The 21870-nt window shown below is 38.9% G+C and overlaps 1 protein-coding gene across 1 annotated transcript in view; it reads right to left on the minus strand.

Annotated features, from left to right (window-relative positions):
* NRAP (nebulin related anchoring protein) overlaps positions 1-21870 on the minus strand; it is a 47990-nt gene that overhangs the window by 2183 nt on the left and 23937 nt on the right. Inside the window, exons 21-41 of the mRNA XM_059851985.1 lie at positions 21387-21485; positions 20270-20374; positions 19720-19827; positions 18785-19096; positions 17632-17736; positions 15436-15534; positions 13530-13634; positions 13028-13135; positions 12486-12599; positions 10974-11171; positions 9460-9564; positions 8333-8431; positions 7414-7518; positions 6941-7048; positions 5027-5338; positions 4113-4217; positions 3349-3447; positions 3126-3230; positions 1502-1609; positions 525-836; positions 128-280 (exon numbers count right to left, since the gene is read on the minus strand). Coding sequence (XP_059707968.1) covers positions 128-280; positions 525-836; positions 1502-1609; positions 3126-3230; positions 3349-3447; positions 4113-4217; positions 5027-5338; positions 6941-7048; positions 7414-7518; positions 8333-8431; positions 9460-9564; positions 10974-11171; positions 12486-12599; positions 13028-13135; positions 13530-13634; positions 15436-15534; positions 17632-17736; positions 18785-19096; positions 19720-19827; positions 20270-20374; positions 21387-21485 — 2964 coding nt within the window. The remainder of the gene's footprint in view (positions 1-127; positions 281-524; positions 837-1501; positions 1610-3125; positions 3231-3348; positions 3448-4112; positions 4218-5026; positions 5339-6940; positions 7049-7413; positions 7519-8332; positions 8432-9459; positions 9565-10973; positions 11172-12485; positions 12600-13027; positions 13136-13529; positions 13635-15435; positions 15535-17631; positions 17737-18784; positions 19097-19719; positions 19828-20269; positions 20375-21386; positions 21486-21870) is intronic.

A 21870-nucleotide genomic window follows, 5' to 3' on the forward strand; every position in this document is an offset into this window, starting at 1 on the left:
ATATCCTTTTCAGACAGTAGGGAGAACTGTAGACTCCAGGGAGCATTCAGAAACATTAGACAGGATGTGTGCAGGTTAAGGAGCAGAGCTGTTGGGATTTGTGAGAAGGATGGTTTGCTCTACTTACAGCTCCAGGTCTGTACTGAGTAGAAGGCTGCAGCAATCCCATTTCCCGAAGGTATGCCAGCTCAGCAGCTCTTCTTGCCATTTCAACTTTGTGAGAGCCTGGGGGAGTCCAGCCAATGCCTCTGAGCCAGTTCAAGTCAGATTTGTATTTTATCTGAGAGAATGAAACATACACCAGGATGTATTATTTTGTTGAGCTCTAACCAAATCACACACCCTGGGTATTCAACAGAGAGCATATAAAGGAGTAGCAGAGTCAATAATAAACAAATTATTCATTTTTAGCAAGCAGACTGTGATTCTTCCAAGGTGATTTTGTTAGCAGGTAAGGTTAGCAAAGGAGATTGCACAGACCGCTCCCAGCCCAGGGAAGGACCATGTCACTCAGCCACACTTACATCACTCTGCAGCTTGTAGGCCTGCTTTGCATGTTTCACATTTAGCTGTTCAGGGTCACAAGTGTATTGGTGCAAGGGCTGCCTGTAGTTAACATTGCTTGCAAGCTGCTGGCTTCTCTTGGCATGGAGGAACCCTGGCTGGTTGAGCTGACTCTGGAACTGTGCCATGTTAAGGGCATAATCACTCCTGTACTGGAGGTCGCTCTGGAGTTTCCCCACTCTGAGGACATGTCTGATTTTGGGATCGTCATTTGCACTGAGGAATCCAATCTGCTGGCCTCTGTCTCTCAGGAAGGCTTCTCTGTATTTGTACTGCAAGGAAGTACAGAGGAAAATCTCATTTTCACATTCAAATTACCTTCAAATTCTGTTATGAAATAACTTATCCTCCCCTGGCTATCAATCATGTTTCCTGTAGTGCACAAAGACCAAGGGTTTGTTTGATATCAAACCACATCTCCTAATCTAACAAGACACTTTAGAAGAATTACTTTTGTGCTCATTTTTAAAGGAGTGGAAAGACTTAGGGGGCTCAAAATGCTCATCTCTCAAAAGTAATCAGAGATCCTCCTACTGTTGCACTCTTGGGTACACACAATACAGAGCTCAACCAATGAAGCTCCTCCATCTTTAGCTTTCTTGCCAGCTGTGGTCTTCTGTGTTCAAAGATAACCCACTTTATCCTAGACCATGCTTTAACTATTCATAGCCTAGTACCTATATTATTTGATTAAATCATAATATGTCTTCTTCCCAAGAAAAACTCTTGGGACATAAGACAGAACAGCCTGATATTGGACATTACTAATGGCAGACTTTAGCTGGAAATCTTTGCGCTTAACTAGCACTTTGTTTCATTGGATCACCAATTTTCCATACCAGAATAGTGTTCACTCATGTCAGACTTCACCCATTTTTGCAGGATGGGGTGGCTTGGGAAGAGGGTTGGGAAGTGTTTGAAGCGGAACAATTCTTACATCACTAGCAATCTCTCTTGAAGCCTTTGCTGTCTGGAATGGGATGGCGTCAATCCTAAAATCATAGCCAGATGCCCTTGTCTGTTCCCAGGATGTTTTATACAATTTCTGTGTTGAAAAGAAAAGAACAAAAAAGTCATTTCCCCCTGCAGTTTCTTAAACGCGGTCCCATAACTGCAATAATAAATGTTTTATCCTACTGGGCTTATTTGTATCAAGAGTCATCAGTACTATCTCCAAGGTTTTGATCCAGTTCTATAGCACTTCAACTTCTTTTCTATTCACCATAATGATAAAATGCCTCATCTGAAAAGTGCCACCAGGGTTTCCTTTTGTACTTGAATGTGGTTGTTTTTGATGTGATTTAATTTCTATTAGAAACCGTGATGCATCAGTCACATCAATATTGCATTGATATTGCCCTTATTCTCTCTTTTGATGCATCCACTCACAGTGTCTTGGGTTTCCTGGCATCCTAATTTCAATACCAGTTATTTCAAGCTTTTCAAATGATCCTCATCTCTATCCCCAGCCACATGTGGCTTCATTAACTCATGTGGAATAACAGCCGGTTCTAATGTGACTTTGAGGATGTGAATCACATTTATATCCTGAAGAGAAGTTGCTCTAGATTTGGTTCTTCTTCCATTAGTAGCTTTCTTAAAATAGCTTCCAGTCTGCAGGTCCTACTTCACAGCCATGGTATCTTAGCTGACACTTTCAGCTTTCCCCTTCTGATTTTATTCATTTGCTTTCTGTAAGTCTTTGATTCACCCCTCCTGGGGTTTGTGGCCATAGGAAAAGGAGCACAAAATCCAGTCCACATTTTAAGACAATCTTCTCTTTCACTGGTGGCTGTGCTGCTAGGTGGTAATAAATTTGAAAGTAAATTTAGATGCCAGAAATCCTGCAAGACAGGCAGGGCAGAAGCAATGTAAGCATCACTGTACATCCTGCTAACAGGGATGACCTTTCATTTGTGTGAAATCCTTGCACATATTATTTGACTTTTTACATTTTCCTCTATTGCTTCAAAATGTAATTTCTACTTGTTTCTTTCACCTACCTCAAAGCTCCTATCAAACTAAGGTTATTCTGACCCTACAGGTAAAGACAACAGCTATTTAGTCAGGGAACATGACATCAGGAATAGACTGAGTTCCTCTGTATGAGATAATGTGGAAACAAATTCTCTCTAAACTAATTCCACTCACTGATTCAGTTACATCCAGATTTATGACAACTACTCCTAAGGGATCATTTCAACACAGTGTTACAGCTTCAGAAAAGTAGAATACATAGTCTAGGAAAGAGGCTTCTCCCTCCTCCCTCACCCAAAGAAAACCAAAAAGATTTTAATTTTTAACTAATCATATCTATAATGAAGGTTTGAAACCCTTAATAATAGCATACTGCCCTAGAAAATTAAATGAACGCTCAAAAGAAAAATTAGCAGACTTTACCTAACTCCTCCAGCCCAAACCTAGCAACATGTTGGCTGTTCGCTGCCTCCGGCTTCTTTTAGTTCTGGTCAGGCTCAGAGAATTGGCTTCTACATACATGAAAGTTTCTATTCCCAAAGAAGTTTACCAAGCCAGCTTCCCAAAGGAGAAGGTTTACTCACATCACTGATGTAGAGTGCATTCTGGCGGGCTCGGATGAAATCCGGATGATCGGGAGGCAGGGTGTACCTGTGCCTGTCCTCAGAACCTCCAGCCTTGTACAGCCTCTGTGGGGCCAAAAGTCATTGAATGCAGGTGATACTGGAAGCAATGCCAAGAGCAATTATTTTAAGCATTATGGTACAGCAAAAGTTAAGGTCACTTATACATAGGAATGAAACCTACGTCATTGCACTGGAGGTAGCTGTTTTTGGCATGAATCAAACTCGGAGAGTCAGCCACAGCTGTGAACTTCAGACTTTCTGGCTTCTGACGGTATTTTATCTGAGAGGGGCAGGAGGCAACAAAAACAAACAAAGGGAAAAAAAACAGGAGATGTTTCTGTTAATGATATATGACAATTCCAGGAGTGTGATAACTGGGGTAAAGCATAAAAGACACTTTCCTGAAGCCTCTGTTCTGCTTTAGTCTCAGTTGCTCTTTCAGCTAGGGACTGGGGGATGCCTTTGTATCAGGCACAGAACTTTTTTGTGAGTGTGTCTATGTGTGTGTGTGCACAAAAGACTTCCCACCAAAATTGACATGCAAAAAGCTTTTGAACACTACGCTTTTGACAGCTCATAATTTTTCTCCATTAATGCATGATACTGAGCAGGCAAATGCCCCTTCATTGTGGTTGTCAGTGCTGTATCTTTCTACACTTCCATAACCACCTGCTTAGAATTTCATAATGGAGTTTCCTGCATTTATTTATTGCTACATGTTTTGCCTATACTCCTGTGTTTCATTTGGAATGGAAAATATTCAGCAGGTGTCACACAGTGGACTTGTGTCTCCCATACTGCCTCTTGGTAACTTACACCTTGTATAAACAGGCTCCCACATCAAAAGGAAATGATAAGCTACATTCGTAAGTGTCATGTAACGAGGAGCCTTGATGGTAAACAATTCCTACAGACTTGCTATCCCATGAAAGATTTATCAGTTACCTCACTGATGAGCTCTCCAGCCTTCTTTACACTTTCTATCTGCGGAGATCTCAGAGCCATCCAACCAACTCCTTTCATGAGGTTCAGGTCTGATTTATAGCGATGCTGTTAAAAATGAAAATCGTTAACTATCAGTTTTGTATCCACAGCTATTAAGGTTTTTTAAAAAACTCCCTGGTTCATATTCTCATTTTGAGGTTTTTCATTTGCCATGCACATATCAGATCGTAAAGCCAAACTGTTTGCATTTGCTCGTTCCACCAGGAATTAAATAATGTATCATATGCAAGTTACAAGAGAAGGCCCCACGAGTGAATTAGTATGACTCAAAGCAGTAAGTAATAACCTGTTTGTACTGGGCGTAAAAGAACCTCTTTTGAAATAATTTTATGAGGTGAGTACAAGTCAGGAATACTAATTATTTTATCTGGTTCATGGTTCCTCGTTAACCCCATTTCTAGGAGGACACATTACTCTTTCTTTACTCACATTAAAGGCTTGCTTTTAGCTCTTAATCTATTAAAGAAAATCAGGCAGACCCAATAAAAAGTGAAAGTCAGCAAAGTGCCCGCAATCCCAGCAATCCTGACTTCACTTCAGAGTCATGGTGTCTCACTGTGTGACTTTAATCCAATCATCCAACTTTCATTTTTGTTCTCCCCTATACGTACAAAGGACATGACAATCAACTGACTCATGTGTGCTGTACATTACTCTACTAGGCAGTGTGGGTATCAGGCAAAACTATCATCACCATTTGTCTGGACTCCTGACTTGGGGTTCTAAAGGCGGGAGCAAAGTGCTGAGGTTCTCCCTCACATCCTATCCTGTCCCTCTCAGGGATGTAGGAGTAGCCTGAGGTACTGGTACAGCCTACCTACTGAGGCTGGTAGGGTCCAAAAGAAAGATTTTACCTCACTCTGCAGCATGTGGGCTCTTTTGGCCCACTTCATCTTCATGTCTTCAGGAAGTGCTGTAAATTCATGGAGTCTCTTTCTGTAATCTTGATCACTTGCTAAGGCTTGGGCTTTCCTGGCATGGACAAGATTGACCATGTCCATGGGCAGATGAAACTGAGACCACATGTCTTGGGATCCCTTCTTGTACTCTTGCTCACTCTGTAATTTGGCAGCATGCAAGCAGTGCAGTAACCTGGCATCATCCAGAACGCTTCTGGCACCAATGCATTTTCCTCTCTCCATCACAAAATTGTGTTTATATTGGTACTAAAAAATTTAGAAAAAGGATAAAAGTGAAAATGTGCCAACTTAGACCAGCTATTCCAAATAACTTAGGATAAATTACTAAAACATCTATGTTTTCTGTAAAACCAGTATGTAGCAATAGAAAGCAATTGTTTGAATATCTCATTGCTCTCAAATTCAGATACTACAGGAGCTGCAACATTAAAGTTAAGTGCATCTCATTGTATTTTCTGAATATGCCCAAAACATTGATCATGTTTAACCTCAAATCATGTACTTTTATTATCTCTCTAAGAATTCGATTCCCATCAGAATAGGGAATGAGAATGTGAGGGAAACAAACAAAAGACAGAAGAAAAAGAAATCTATACAAAAGCAAAACACCGTGCACTCTGTAGCCTTCAGATTTGCAAATGCCACACAGCTATTTTAAAGAGTAAATTCAGTTTTCCTGGAAAGAATAAGAACCAGCAACCCCTCATTCTCATCTTAGCTGAGACTATGACTCTCCCTGTGATCTTGCATTTATCCTCTCTGTGAAATAGTGATGATGATGATAATGCTTATTTATACAGCATCAACAGGGTGCTTAGAACTTTAAAGGGAAGGCCTGGGCCCTGAAGAGTTCATAATGTAGTTGAAATGGGATAATAACACTTATCTACCACACAAGAGAGTTGTGGGGATTAAATTACAGCATCTAATGTTTATAAAGTGCTTCCAAGATGAAGGGCCAAATTCAGATCTGTTGTAAGTGGATGTAATTCTATTACAGATTTGTACCCTCTAGAGCAGATCTGAAGCTGTAACCAAAAGCACTCTGCAAAATATGGTTAAGTATATATTATAAATTACAATTAGAAATGGTTGCTTCATTAAAGAAACACGTGTGAAGTATATTCATATTTTATCACATAAGAGATAAAGTATGCAGCTAAGCACTATACAAAATGAAGACTGTTTCCATCTTCCTAGAATTTATTAAATATCTTGTGAAGGAGGGATGAACTTAGGCTTTCTGAGAAATGGGTACCACCATGTCTGAGTGTTTTGCATACAACAATCCAAATGATAGATATTTATAAGGATAAGTGACTTGTTTCTTCTATTTTAGAAGTTAAGGGGATACATATTTACAGGAATTTGCACTGATTTTTACTTCCTAACCAGACAGGGAACTCCTAATTTTTTTGGAGATTCAAAGAACCCTTAGCTTCCTCTGACTTCATTTCAATTTGGAAATACTAAGTAGTTCCAAAAGTCAGCTCTAAACAGCACAGAGTTACTAGGCACAGAGTTACTAGGCACTTTATGATACGAGGAGCCAACAGCCTGAAAAAGAGCAGAATCCCTTTTCTTTCTGTTTGCAAATACTTTAATTCATTTGCTATTTCCCACTGGAAGATGTTTAACCTGGCCTGGATCCCGATTAGCAGCAATTTTTCCTCTTCTTTTTTTTCCTAATTCACACAAAGAATCTCATTCATAAGTAATATATTCTGTCTCACACTTGTCTCACATGGTTATGGAGTTGCTTTAATTCAGTAAAATCTGCTTTAGACATTGTTTTACATGAAGTTAACAGAAATTAGGCAAGAAGGGAGGTTGAATCATTCAACTCACATCACTGGCAATTTCTCTGGAGGCCCTGGCAGTCTGGAACGGGAGTGCTTCCATTGTCAGCTTGTAGCCTTGAGCACGTAGATTATGCCAAGATTCTCTGTATTTTGCCTAAAGTAGGAAAGGCACATGTAGACTGCTGCTTTACTTTTAAATGCACAAAGGAACAAACAAAGGAACCATCTTTCATTTGTTATTCTGTGTTACAGTCTCATTCTTTATAATCAAAGGAATTTTTTTTAAATTATCTTTGGGAAATCCTACTAACTCAGACAAACATGTCTCGTTCTTTATGTAGATTTAATTTACTCACAACTGTATATATGCTAATGAAGATTTAATTTGATTATAATCAAATCAAGGAAAGCATAAATAGAATAGACCTCAAATTTCCTCTACTTATTTATCTTCCTTGCCACTGCACAATTCATCCTGCATCTGAAATAAGTTGTAAGAAATACAGAACAAATTCTTACATCACTGAGGTTGGCTGCATTTATTCTTGCTCGTGTAAACTCTGGCAGACCCAGTGTTGGTGTGTAGTGATGCCGACTGTCCTCTCCTGCTGCTTTATACAGGCGCTAGCAAAGAGATCAAAGAGACAACTGAAATCAATTTTCTCTCTTGTTTCAATAATACAACAGCAGTACTTAAGTTGTTAATGATTGTGACAATTGTAGTCAGCCATCATTGAAAATAGCTGAGGATATATTGAAATTGCAAAGTTTTTTTCTGGGCATAAAGATATAGGGCTTTTGCAGGGCATAAAGGACATTTAAACTAATTTTTATAAAAATATGATGATGCCAAACCACTACATTCTCAGCCTTGCATTGTTACATTCCCAGCAAGGCAAAAGTAGACCTAAGAATGCCAAGGGCATCATGACTATGTGTGAAGTAAGAAGGCAAGTATTTCTGGTAGACTGGGCATATTTTCTAGCTTTAATTTTTTTCTTCAAGTTGTTATATATGATTTTGATAATTTTTCTATAGTTTTTGTATTGTTTTTCAGAGTTTGGAACAGTGATCCTTTTCTAAAAAAGAAAAGGCTCTTTGAGAAGCCCTCAAAAGTGGATCATACTATGCAAATGAGCTCCCTCTAGAGTACCCCACAGTCCTGATTTTTGAGTCTCTGTTTCATGCAAAAATCTTGATAATGGAACTCTGTTATTTGGTTACTATGTGAGCTTTTTGAAAGAGATTGAATTGAAAATGGCATTAAATGTTTTTGGGGAAAAAAGTGATCTAACAGTGAAAAAGCAGAAATCAGTGATGCTTTCACTTTTTTTGATGATTTTGCTTTCAGAACAGGGTTGTCTCTTTGCCAGTTCTCCATCCCCAGCTTGCTGCATTTTGAACGGTGTCGTTTGTGATTCACGTTAGGAGAGCCTACCTCATTAGCAATCATATTGCTGAATTTTGCATGAAGGAGGCCAGGAGAGTCTGTCACCGATGTGTACTTGAAGGAATGTGGCTGCTGACGATATTTACTCTGAGTTCACACACAAAGAAAAATGAGCAGAATAAGTAAATTGCCTTGTCAGATTAGGGATCTTTTCCAATTCTAGTGGAATTCCACTGCTCCTTGTGCTTAAAACTCTAGTTTGTCTATTGATCCTTAGACTAATTTACCTTTTGCTATTCTGAGTTAGGTACATTCAAGTTTCACAGGGAAAATGAAAAGTAAATAAGGAATAAGACATGAAAGAAAAGTGCTGCCATGCTGAATATGCTGAAAACAGTAACGAGATTATTTCATCCCTTGGTGTCATTAACCCAGGGTAGTGAAATTACAGCAAAGGCAATCCAGTCCAGAGAGAGAAGAAGCTGCCCAAACCAACTGGATTTTTTTGTGAGATAAAAAGATTTCACCTGACCTGTGGCCCAGTGTCAGAATTGTGAACAAAACAACTGCAAGATCACTGCAAGCAGGCACTTGTTCCCTAGAACACACCTCCTACTTTGCCTCATTTCACATCTATGTGAATACAGGCAAAAGATGCAGGATTTGAAACTATGAGAGACTGAATGAAGAGAGCATGACCGATGAAATAGAAGTCCAGTTACAGAGGAAGAAAAACAACAGCACATAAAAGCAGCAGGTGAAAAACAGACTGACAGGAGTAAAACAGGAGAATAGATGAGGACCCTGTAATACTCTGGGCACTGCACAGCTCATTCTAATTTTGGAGAAATAGTACAAGGTACTTATTACAGATAGGCACAGCTTTACTTTCAGTTGAAAAAGCCCATTTAAATTCCTAAATAAATAACATAAAATAAATACCTCCTGGGTCTGAAACACGGGAGAAAAGACTTGCAAAATAAGTTAGCAAAGTTTGCAAAGCCTAAAACTCCATCAGGTTCACCCATCTGCAGTTAGGACACGAGTGTAATGATCAAACGCAAGGGGAGGGAGCCTGGCATTATCCAGTGAGTCACTTTGCCAGCCCAGTCTAATAGAAAGACATCTGGCAAACTCTTGTTCGTAGTGGAGAAATCAAACCCCTCTTTTGTTACCTCGCTGATGAGTTCAGAAGCTTTCTTCTTCCCTTCAATCTCCAGGGCCCCTGGGGTAATACATCCAACGCCTTGCATAAAGTTCATGTCAGAGCGATATAAATTCTAAGGAAAACCAAGCAGAAGTAATTACGAGTTTGCATTTGAGATGCCCTATATTTATTCACCCAAAAATATGCAATGACTCCATTAAAATTAGTATCTACCACAGAGAGTTTGTACACATTGCCCTAAGATCTTGTGTTTATGAATGTGTCTGTATGAATACAGCCCTGGCAGATCTACAGCACAGATGTAAGATTTTGAGGACTACTGAGTCTCATGAACACCAAATGCTGCTTCAACTTCTGTCTTCCATTTGTAACCTAGAAAAAACCTTTTTTAGGTACATGAATTTTCTTCATATATAATACATAAATCACAGGTAGATATTATTGATTTATAAATATACATAAAATAAGACCAGTTCATAAAAACATAAGAAAATAAGGTTTTTTCTTTCTCTTTTAAGTAAGAGAAACTGCAGACAAACTAGCCTTGATTTTTAACAGTTCTGAATGGTCATAATACAAGCAAGGAACACTAAGGAAAAATAGCACTGAATCATTGCATACACATAATTAAAATATTTTCCAGACCACCAAACCAAGCAGTGACTCCCTGTAAATATTAATTTTTAAAAAGTTGCCAATAGGTTCCTGATAAATACATCACAACAATATTATTTCATTTCATAATGAGAAGGATGAGGATGGATGGAAACCTGCCTCAGAATCTCTGATTATGTACGTTTCACCCAAATTAGGATTATACTTCTTTGGACACTTCCTGCCATTTCTAAGTCTGTTGGCTGATATGTTAAGGTGATATATAGTAGCATTTTGTGGCCAGGTAGGTTTTTAAGATACAGCCCCTCCTGAGGTCTGCAGGGGCAGACCTATGGTGATCTATGAAAAGTCCTTTGCTCAAGGTTCTGCCTGCAGATTTGTAAGGCAATACTCAGTTAATTTAACTCAAGACTACTTAGGGAGTAAAGCTCATCCTTAGAATTTTAATGGATGTGTCTTAGACCAGAGCTTATAATCATCTTACAAATCCAATCTTTCTTGTGAAAGTACACATGAAATTTCACCCAGACCCAAACCAACTTGTAAATACCAGTTGGTAAAGGGTTTGCATTAAAATGGGTATTTTTACCAACTGTCCAATCATCCTCACTTTCAAACCCTTCTCTACCCAAATATCAAAAACTACTAGGCTTTATTTCTAGTTTCTCTAGTTTCTACTAGACTTTATCCTCTAGTTTCTACTAGATACTCTAGGAGTATCTCTACTGCACATTGTTCCACTGCACAGTAAGACAAATGTCTAGTTCCTACACATAATCCAGGGGGAACAGCCATTGTTTATCCCTCAGCTCTGCTCAAACACTTGCTGCCAGCTGTCGCGAGTTGGAGCAGAACTGTTTTGCACCAGAACCAACAGGAAACACCCCTGTGACACTCTGCAGTCACCTCACTCTGCAGTCTGTAGGCGTTCTGGGCGCAGCGCAGCCTCACGTCGTCAGCCAGAGCCGTGTACTGGTGGAGCAGCTGCCTGTACTCCTGCTCACTGACCAGCGACTGGGCCCTCCTGGCATGCACCAAGGGCATCATATCCAGAGGCAGGTGGAAGTGAGACTTTGTGTCCTCAAAACCTTGCTTATATTTCACCTGTCAAGTGAGAGACAGATCACATAGATATCACAGCAAAGTAATTAAAATTCAGGTTTTGATCAGAAGAGACGTTCCTCGTATTTCTTCCATTTTGCAGTATAAATTATTCTTTTTAAAACAAGTTGCCTAACTTGTTTAACCATACTGTGAAAGATCAATAATTATAATTAGAATATGTGGCAGCCTATACTTCATCAAAAAGTAGCCATCTATATTATATTAAACTGAGATTATTTATTTGTTACAACTTAATACATTGAATCTATAAAATTAAGCACACTGGCAAGAGAAGTTCTAATTTACTGCATTTTTTAAATGTGCCACAAAAAGACGCAGCTACTGCCTGAGTAAAACATGCAAGCAACCTTATTTATATTAGAATGAGGAAAAACCCCTCAGGTCAAAATATTTGTTGATTTGGCCAGTTTCGTTTTGTAATTCTAGACTAATATTTAGTGCTGGGTTTCTTTTTTTCACTTCTTGCCTCTGTCCAAGAGAAAAAAGGTGCAGAAATCTTCAAAGAAATTTTTTCATATGACATTTCCCAATCAGATTATGCAAATTTGAGATGTTCAGGCTGTTCATCAGGATAATGAATATCCAGAGTTATTGGGGTCATCAAATGACTTAGAGTAACCTGACAGATGGATGAATTCTTCAAACGCTTTCTACTAGCTGTTTGTCTAAGCCTGCCATCACTACAAGACCAGCACTTCTAAGAACCATGAACACACTCCCATATATTTTGCTGCTTTCTGGATCAAGCCACAGTCTTCAAAATGCACTGAAGAGTTACAATTCTTATAGCAAACAACAAATGATGTCATTCTTAGCACATGTCAAGACCAGGTGGGAACCATTCCCCAATCAAAAAAGTCCAGCTTGAAATTCCATAAACTCATTCATCCTTTGGTCTTTCAGAAAAACAATAAATTGAAAATCAACACTGAATAAGTAATTTCATTTACTTCTGTACAAAGGCCAGTGCTTATTCTCAATTAGACTTGCTTCTGAGTGATGCTTTCACAGAGTAAAATATTCTGTGATAGGCAGCAGTGGTATGAAGCAGAGAAGTGTACTAGAATACAGGCTTCTTTTACTGCCAAATTAATGTTGCTGTAAATAATGTAGAAGAATGGCAAGAGTATCACAATTATATTAACATATCTGGAAAGTGGGACAGAAAGCCCAAAGTTTTAAATAAGTAGGCTATTCTACAGCTAGTCCATAGCTAAGTGCATCTTCCTTGAGGAACTACTCCCAGTTAGGAAACCAATTCAGGAATGCCCCCGTCTCCTTCCTTGTACTTACATCACTCTGCAGAGATGTTGCTCGGACTGAATGAGCAATATGAATGTCACCATCCAGGCCACATGAGCCAGCCATCTGCCCTTTCATTTTCTGAAAGGCCTCCTTATATTTGTGCTAAAAAGGAAGTAAGATGAGAAATGTAGATAGGAGTAAAGAGAAGTATTAGTCCAGCTGTTAATAACTGAATAAAAGGGCTTTCATAAGATAGTCAATTCTGACAATATTCAGTATGATAATAAATCTGAATAAAGATTTAGTGGGGTCTAGGAAGACCTCACCCAACTGCAATCCCTGTGACTGTGCAGTCACTGCAGCAGGTAAACTGCTCAGCTTTGCTTTCACAAACCTGCCTTTGCTTATTCACCAACACCTCACTGTGGCTGCACCTCCAAAAGCAACACTAACTAGTCTGAGGCCAGATGTCTCCCATATGCAGAGCTGGCTGGACATGCTGTTCCCATGAAAAGTCACTCAGCAGGGCAGATGCAGTCTGGAGTGACTGGCATGTCCTACTGGACAGTATCAGCAGTAGGTTCACGTACATCACTTATGATTTCACCCGAAGCTTTTGCTGCCTGGAAGGGGATGGCATCCAATTTCAGCTGGTAGCCACCATCTCTCATCCTTCTCCAGGACTCCGTGTAACGTGTCTAGGAAATATGGAATGGAAATAAAGAAGAGTTGCTGTTCAGAGGGTTGGCATCACAGCATTATTGAGACCCTAGAAATGTTACCAGATGAGTTTCATTCTAGTCTAATGCAGAGGGCAAACACAAGTGAAACTATCAAAGCACAACAGGAATTATTGCAAGACAAATGTCCATTAGAAAAGACTATTTATTTGATCATTCTTAATCTTTCTAATGTAGGTGAAGTTGGATAAAAAGTTTGATTTCCCACATTACTTCAGAAATATTTAGACCATAGAATGATCATATATGGGGGAAATGAAAGAAATATAGTATAATTTCCTATTTAGGACAAACAGTGAAGCACTATCAACATTTCCACTTTCCTTTAAAATATTAAAGATAAGGTTTATACCTCACTGATATTCATAGCATTTAATTTGGCCTGCAGGATTTCAGGAAGATCTGTTGTTGGTGTATACTGATGCTTTATACTCTCTCCATGCTCCTTGTACAGCCTCTACAAACAGAGATGAATTTCAGTAGCAAGTACTCTCTACATGTTCAATCATTAGTTCAAACAAAAACATTAACAATTAAGTTTATGGAAAGCAAACACTACAGAAAAGCAGCAGAGGCATTAATAAATACAGGTAATTGTATCAGTCAAAATGGATTCAAAGGATTTGGGCTCTGATACACTTATCAGCTAGAGTATGCTAGAGAGGAGCTCCTTGAAGTTTTGAGTGTGTAAATCAATGTGTATGAAAATTCAGATATTTGAATATTAATTTGATACACTTCTAACACATGTGGGTGGGGAGAAGAATAATAAAGGGTTTGCAGCAATGAGTAGCCCACCAACACTTTGAAATTCCACAGAAATACAGGGAATTGAAGACCCCCAAACACTTCTCCAAAGGTGTTCAATTTTAGCAGATAAATGGGATGCTAATTATTTGTGCAATTACTTCAAATTTATCTCCAGGGTAAATTGCAAAGGGGTGCCCAATAGTCAATGGGAAGAGTTGCAACACCTCAGAGGGTGATTTATCCCATCACAGAAGAGGGGTCTGTGTGTGCCACTCACATCAACCCTTGGAGGACTAGCACAGACCTGGCCCAGGACCAGATAACTTCCAGATGTCTGCAGACAGGTGAGAGGAGTTCTATGCAAGTAACTGGAACTGGAACTTCCCCTGCAGTGGCTATGCAGAGTTCTTTTTATATTACTTTTCTTTGCTAGCCTAGTTTTCTTCTTTCATTGACACTATAACTCTCAGGTGGGTACAGACAGACACCTTCCCTTGGCCTTAGACATGACCCTTGTCTGGACCATCTGACTTGCCTTTCCCTGTTATTTCTGCAGGAGAATTTGAGACCCTCTAGATTAGAATGGACTCCTCCATTTCACCTGTCTGACACTTTTTTAGCAGCTGGGCCCACTTTTATTGCAGCTCCATAAGAGGAAAATTAATGAGAACTCCATGTGTGAAGAAGTAGAGCACCAGACTGGTTTTGACTGTGGCTCAGTGAAACAAAATTACTTATATTTATCCTGCCTGAGATGTAAGCCTTTTGGATCTTATTAATTAAACCAAAGGCACAGACACCAAAAGTATTACAATAGCATGTGTTTTACACAAAGTCTTTCATCTTCTCCTTCACTTTAAAAATATCTATTTTCAAAATAAAACATCCTCTCATGTTTGAAACTTGTCTTTTTTGAGTGACTTTTGCTTATTATTCACTTCTGTATTATCCCAGTTAAGTCTACAATATTTTTAAATCGCTCTTCTATTAAAAATAAACATGTTTAAACACCAAACAGCCTCAATTCTTCACTTTAAGGCTTCCCCTCCTGGATTTCTCTCTCAGCAGGATGACAGCTTGAAATAATTTATTTTTCCTTCCTTGTCATGCTGCCTTACGTTTTGTTTCCAAAGAATATGCAGAAACTGAAATTTGAAAGATCTGTTTGAAAAGGGGAAAGAACCCCAAACATGTTTTTCCTTAATGAATATCAGAAGGTCAAAATTCTTTAAAGGTCAAAGGTCAGTCTTACTCCTAAATTTTACTTCTGAAATAAATGGGACAGAAAGTGCTTTCTGTATGAAAATCCCATTCACTTCTGTGGGATCTCTTCCCAATCCAAGTTAGAAACATGCTCTTTGTGGGATGCACCACCCCAGAATACAGAAGTTTCATGGTTCCAAAGGATAATCTCAGAGAAAGAAAGAGAGAGAAAGCCAGTGCTTCAATCAGGTCGTTCAAAGAGGATACCACTCTTATAATCATAATGTATATACATTATAACTTACATCCACAGCCTGGTTATAACTAATTCTAGCCTGGATCATCTCAGGAGTGTCTTTAATACTGGTAAACTTCAAAGCATATGGATGCTGACGGTACTTCTTCTGTTGAGCAGAAAAAGATCAAAGCTGTGAATTTTGTGCTGCTCTTTCATGCTATTTGAAAGAGAAAAATCATAGGTTGCTGGAGATTAGAGTGAATTTGTGAACATAATTATTATTCCTCTTTCCTCATCTTTATGTCCTAGGTACTTTCAGATTAATATTTGTTTCAATTCAACAATAACCTTTTGCCAATTAATATTAGTCCTTAAATATAAGAAAAATATTTCAAAATCAGGTTCTGCTTGCCTAAATACTCCAGAACTCAGGATTTTAAAATCTTTTCTACATACTTCAAATAGAGTATGACCAATTGTATTTTTAATTTCCAGTTCCTTTAAGCAAGAAATGATAGACAATTGCAGTGTGTTAATAATGACAACTATTTAACTTATTGGTTAGGTGTTTAGGCTACCTCCTTAAACCTGCAGCAAATCTGTGCATCCTTGACACACCTAAATGTTATGCAATATCTTCTAGATAATTATATTAATTTTGCTCGCTGTTAAGGACTCATAGTAGCTTCTGAGAGCTTCTTGGTCTTGTTATATATACATAATTTAGGTGTAGGAAGTTCAGTGGAAAAATGACAGTTTTTCCATTTGGCCAAGTCACTAAAAGCTTCCCTTCCCGCAGGAGTTGTCTTAAATCCATCAATACCTTTATCACTTCTCCAAATAGCACATACTAAATTTTCCAAATGCCTGAGATAAACTCATGGCTTGTCATTTTCTTTAAACTGAGCTGTGACCCACAGAATTTTATTTGAGGCAACATCTTGACCCTTCAAAGACTAAAATTACCAATGTAAAACACACAAACACTTTTAAGTATTATAAACTTATACGTAATGTTTTGGTTTCCAAAAGTAATATCTTAAAACTGAGCAATCTTAATGAGTTTTACAGGGAACAAGAGTGGTTTATGCTTTGTCTTAATCAAATTTGGAGATAAAGCAGAGTTGAGCAGAACATCTCTGCAAAAATTTGCTAGAGATTATATCCTGGCAATTGTTTTTATCAGGATTAGAAGGACTGGTCACTACATGTATGAAACTACAAGGCTCATAGCAACCTAACATTACTTAGTACTCACAAAAAGGTTGAGATTAACAACCTAGGGGGTCAAATTTCTACTCAGCAGTTTTCACTACTGAAACACCCAAATGGAATACCTATACAGATCCACAGCTACTATTCCAGCTGTCATTACTGTAGCAGCTTTTATAAAGCTACCTTGTTTGACACTAGCTGAGAATCTAATTTATTGTGTCTAAAATACCATCCTTCTTCATTGATTATTATCCTTCAATAATCAGTGGAGGGAAAATAATTACATGGAGGGAAAAAAATAGTGTTAGCAATCAGTCAGTTGTGAAAGGATGACTGTATTTTTCTGAGACATCACAGACTGAATGGACACATGATTCCTGCATCATAGTTGTTGAAAAATCACAGGATTCAATCTCTTACAGCAACAGATTTGGCCAGCAGGACTACCTCTGAAATAACAGAAACAGAATGCTATGAACTTTTTAAACATTTCCACCAGAGCTTCATTTGAAGGCCTTATGGGACAGGCACAAAGTATTCTAGAGTCTGACTTCTCCTGTAAGTGGTATTGGTTATAGGGAGAAATAAGGATGAAAACTACTTGGGCTGATAGATAGCTATAGACAGAGATATCTATATGAATTTCAATAGCTAGCATGAATGTATATGAAACACAAGGAAGAAGGAAATGTGTATCTGTTACAAAAGGAGGTTCTGGGTCCAATGGCTCCATCTTTTCATCATCTCTCCTGTTTTGGTTCATTAAAAAGGTAGGCTAGTGGGTAGCAATTGAGCACTGTTTGATTGCCATTATTATTCATAATATCATTTGTCACCTACTTTGTTTTTGCAAAGGCTATATGGACTCCTACTGGCATGTGTTTGGTATCTGGTTTCCCTCTAATTACCAGTCCTATCCCGGGTTTTGAGGGCTTTCATGTGGTATGCCTTCTTCTTTCCCCTTTGAGTGGAAATTATTTTAATTTTATACAGACATTTTGCACGCATTATGCAGCAAATTCTGTTACATGCTGTCATGAAATCTCACCTCACTAATGAGTTCTCCTGCCTTCTTAGCCTGTTCCACATTTAATGACCCAGTGGCTATCCATCCAGCTCCTTTCATCCAGTTCAAATCTGCTCTGTATTGGTTCTGACAAAGAAAAGAAAATGTCCTATTGTTGCTGTTCATACACTTAAAATGCCATTAAAGGATTCAGACATCTCCAGAACAACAATGAACTCAAATTAGTGCCTGCTTTTGTTTTATTCACTATTGTACAGTTGCAAGGAAAGCAAAAATATACGGAAGGAAATAGAAGTATAAGGACTCACCAGCACTTGTGCAATATGCCTTGCAAGGTAATTTTAAAAAGTGGTTACACCTTACTTTTATTTGCAATTTTTACTCTAACTTAAGTTTTATTGCATATGGAGCACTCTTTAAAAGATCATCCATGACTTGCAATAAAAAGAAAGTGACACTTAGCATTTCCCAAAGCATACTCTTTTTTTTTTTTTACTGGAGGGAAAGCATTTTGGTTTGTTTTTCCATGCATTTCCTTCCTTCTTTAAGGAAGAGAGCATCGGAGCAGTTCTCACTTTCCTCTCAAAATCTCTCCTGCAAGCAGTACTGCATTTCAAATGCTTGGCTGTAAGTCAGATTTCTTAAGGATGTCACAAAGGTTTCAGCAGCCATACCTCAACAAGGCCTGTACACATTTCTATCTCAATCTCCTTGAAAAGTTCTGACTTACAACCTCAGAATGGAAAGTTTAACTTAACTGTTTACAGTATCAGGCAGTTCATCTGATGGTTACATGTGGTCTCCATATGGAATTTTATCACCAATTTTATCACCATACAATATTCAACCTCCCTGCACATTAGGAAACAAAAATAAATGTATATCATATAGGGATCCTGGTGTTTTATTAGCATTTGAAGTAGGCTTTGAAGAAGCCATGCTCATAAACAGAGTTATAACCCTCCTCAGAAACACTGCATAACTTAAATACACCTTTTGAGGAAATAAGTGGCTAATATTTACTGTTAATATTCACTGTTTAATGGCTGAAAAATTAGGTGCATAAAGATGTCATGGCATTACAAGCATAAACATCTGAAGAAAGTCAGCCCTAAGAGGGACTGAGAATGGGCAGGGTGAGAGAGGGTTGAAAGAGGTGAAGCTCTGGACTTACATCACTTTGCAATCCATAGGCCCACTTGGCCCATGCCACTCTCCTGTCGGTAGGCAGGGCTGTGTACTGATGGAGAGAGGTCTTGTATCCTATATCTGTGGCCAGATTCTGAGCCTTTTTGGCATGAACAAGGTTAACCATATCCAAGGGGATCTGGAACTGACTCTTGGTGCCCTCAAAGTCTTTCTTGTACTCCAGATCACTCTGCAGCTTTGACATCTGCAGGGAATGAGCCATCTGCGAATCTTCCTCCACAGCTTTTACTCCAATGAGCTTACCCTTCATCTTCTCATAACCCTCCTTGTATTTAACCTGTGAAGAAGAAAACAGACCAAGAGTTAATGATTTAAGCTGCCAAACTGTCAGCTCTGCTGAGAGTAAAGAAATGGCCTGCCGGTGGTGTGGCATGCTGGGTCCTCACTACGAGCAAGAAGAAAGATCATTTGCAAAAGAGGACTGGAATGCCTTAGAAATTAGTGTCTCTAAAGAATAAGCCCTTTCTTGATAATAATATGTTCACAAAAACCTGTAAGAAATATTATCTTTTTGGTTCTCTCTAGGAAAAACAACATTCTTCAGGCACAGAGGTCAGAAGGTTCTTTCAGGAATTTTCTGGCCAGGCAGAGATGTATTAAGTTATGATGTTTCACAGGAGATTTCCATTTCATTTTGAGTTCTAAAATTCACCCTCGGGTCAAAATGAGAATAGGAAAACACAGTCAGCATGTGGGGAAAAGCTCAGAATTGCTCAGAGCAACCCTTCTGACTAATTACAGAATGCCAATCACCCAGACAACTCCTCCATCGCTCCTCAGCATGAATCGAGTGAGGGTGGCTCAGGGCACAGAGACATATGTGACACATCCCCAACACTAGCAGCAACCTGGACTGTCAGCTGTCCTGAGAAAAAGGAAGCTGATGGAGACCATACTCACATCACTTGCCAGATCCCTCTTTGCCTTAGCTGTCAAGAATGACAAAGCATCCAAACGAAGCACAAATCCTTTTTCCTTCTGCTTCTCCCAGCTACTCCTGTAGAGTTTCTAAAGAGATGACAACAGCACAGTTTCTTTATTATTATCAATCCTTTCTATTCCTTCTATAGTCACAGTGAAAGCTCTCAAGTAATGAGTCCCTCCTGCACTCCATGCCCGGAAACAGTATGGCTGCAGATCAGAACCTGGTGTCTTCCCTTAAAAATTCTGTAACTGCAGTTACTGCAACCCCAATATCTCACTGGTTCCAGTGGAACTGTCAGTGTGCCACTTGCCTGGAAGCATGTGAAACATGCTTCAAACTCTACAAGTGGCAAGTCTTCAGAACAGCAGATGTGACCACTATTTATTAGGAGCATGGAATTAAAATTCAAGTTTTTATATCTAAAACATGAGGAACTTCTCTGAGAGTGAACATAACTTTTACATAGAGAGCAATTATTTCACAGCAGCTGTAACTATTCACAGGAGTGAGGGAATCACACTGTACCTCACTGATATTGGCAGCATTTGCTTTGGCCAGCATGAAGACAGGGTCATCTTTGCTGATGGTGTACTGATGAAGAAACTGCTCTTTCCCTGACCTGTAGGCAACCTGTCCATAGGAAGCAAAGCAGGGTCAACAAGCAGTACTCCACATTTCATGCTGAAGGAATAGTGGTTGAAACACCTCAAATATCCAAGGATTTGTAAGGGTTAACTTATTTGGGAAAGTTATTTTTTAACATCTTGAACTTTTGTGTTAAATATGGAGTTAAAAACTGACCTACAGAGTCAGGCTGACTAAACTACTCATGAATAAATTTCAAGGAAGCTGTGAAACAGCACATATATGAGGATACTTTATTTCCCAAAGTTAGCTACTTATCTAGGTATAAAGCTGACAGCAATTCATATTCTATACAAAATGCATGCAAGAACACATTTCACCCAGTGTTAAACTGCAGCTACTTCTTGTTAATAGGAAAAGAAATAGAGAATTCTAGGCACGAAATGAAGAACACTAGCAATTGAATCTGCAGAGAACATTTGTGACCTAAATGTAATTGCTGACACAATACTCCAGTGAGGACTAACATTACAACTTTGATTGAAAACATCAAGGACCTTTTATGATCTGAGTAGAAATCACCCCCATTTTATATCCCAGGGCTACAACAGCAGAGAAATGAGCTGCTCTGTTTTAGCCCATGAAGTTCTTGGAGGAGCTGTTGAAAAACTATGAAAATATGCCCCATTCACATAGTGTTACATTTCTTACATCCCACAGAAAAAGAAGTCCCTACTATAAAGCTCAAAATCTATGGTTATTCTTCTGTTTTCAGCACACACAGAAAGGCAGCTTGTCCAGCACACAAGAGATAAGCACACCAGAGACTCCCAATGGTGCTTGATTTTTCTTGCTGTTGTTCTAGTTCAAAGAATTCAAGGAGAGAATTAATCAAATAAACAAATAAAACCCCTTAGAATTAATCTGAAGAAACTTTATATGTTGAAAGGCTTCATGACTGGGGGCTCTCTTACCATCCCACTGGTGTACATGTGTCAGGAATGACCATATTATGCCTAAGCTGCTTGCAAAGAGACAAATTCAGTCAAGGACTCACATCACTTTGAAGTTCCTGGCTTTTCTTGGCGTGCTTGATCTGAGAACTGTCAGCCACGCTGGTGAACTTCAGAGCATCAGCCTTCTGCCTGTACTTTTTCTACAGCAAATTAAAGTAAGTTACACAAAATTTTCTACAGTACTTGCCCTCCCCCAGAAAAAGGTATCACTTCTTAAAAATACATGAGTGATAGAGCCAGAAGTGTGCTGTAAATTCCCAAGACAGCTTTAGCACAGGAACCAACAAGGTAAGCTTCCAAGTACTACCCACTGCTGGTATTTTGAGGTGAGGAGGGCAGTGCAAAAGTGTGTGCCAAATGCACTGCTACTGACACTGCAGGCATGGATACCTTTGGTGCCAGATGTGCTGTCTACATATCTTACAGGACCTGGGTTGCACACCAACCAGTGAGTGGCTTTCAGCCTGGACATGACTTAAATCAGGCCCCAATAAAGCTGATAAGCCACACAGTCAGTGTTACTAT

This window comes from Haemorhous mexicanus, chromosome 7 (assembly GCF_027477595.1).
Source record: "Haemorhous mexicanus isolate bHaeMex1 chromosome 7, bHaeMex1.pri, whole genome shotgun sequence".
In the NCBI taxonomy this organism is placed as follows: Eukaryota; Metazoa; Chordata; class Aves; order Passeriformes; family Fringillidae; genus Haemorhous; species Haemorhous mexicanus.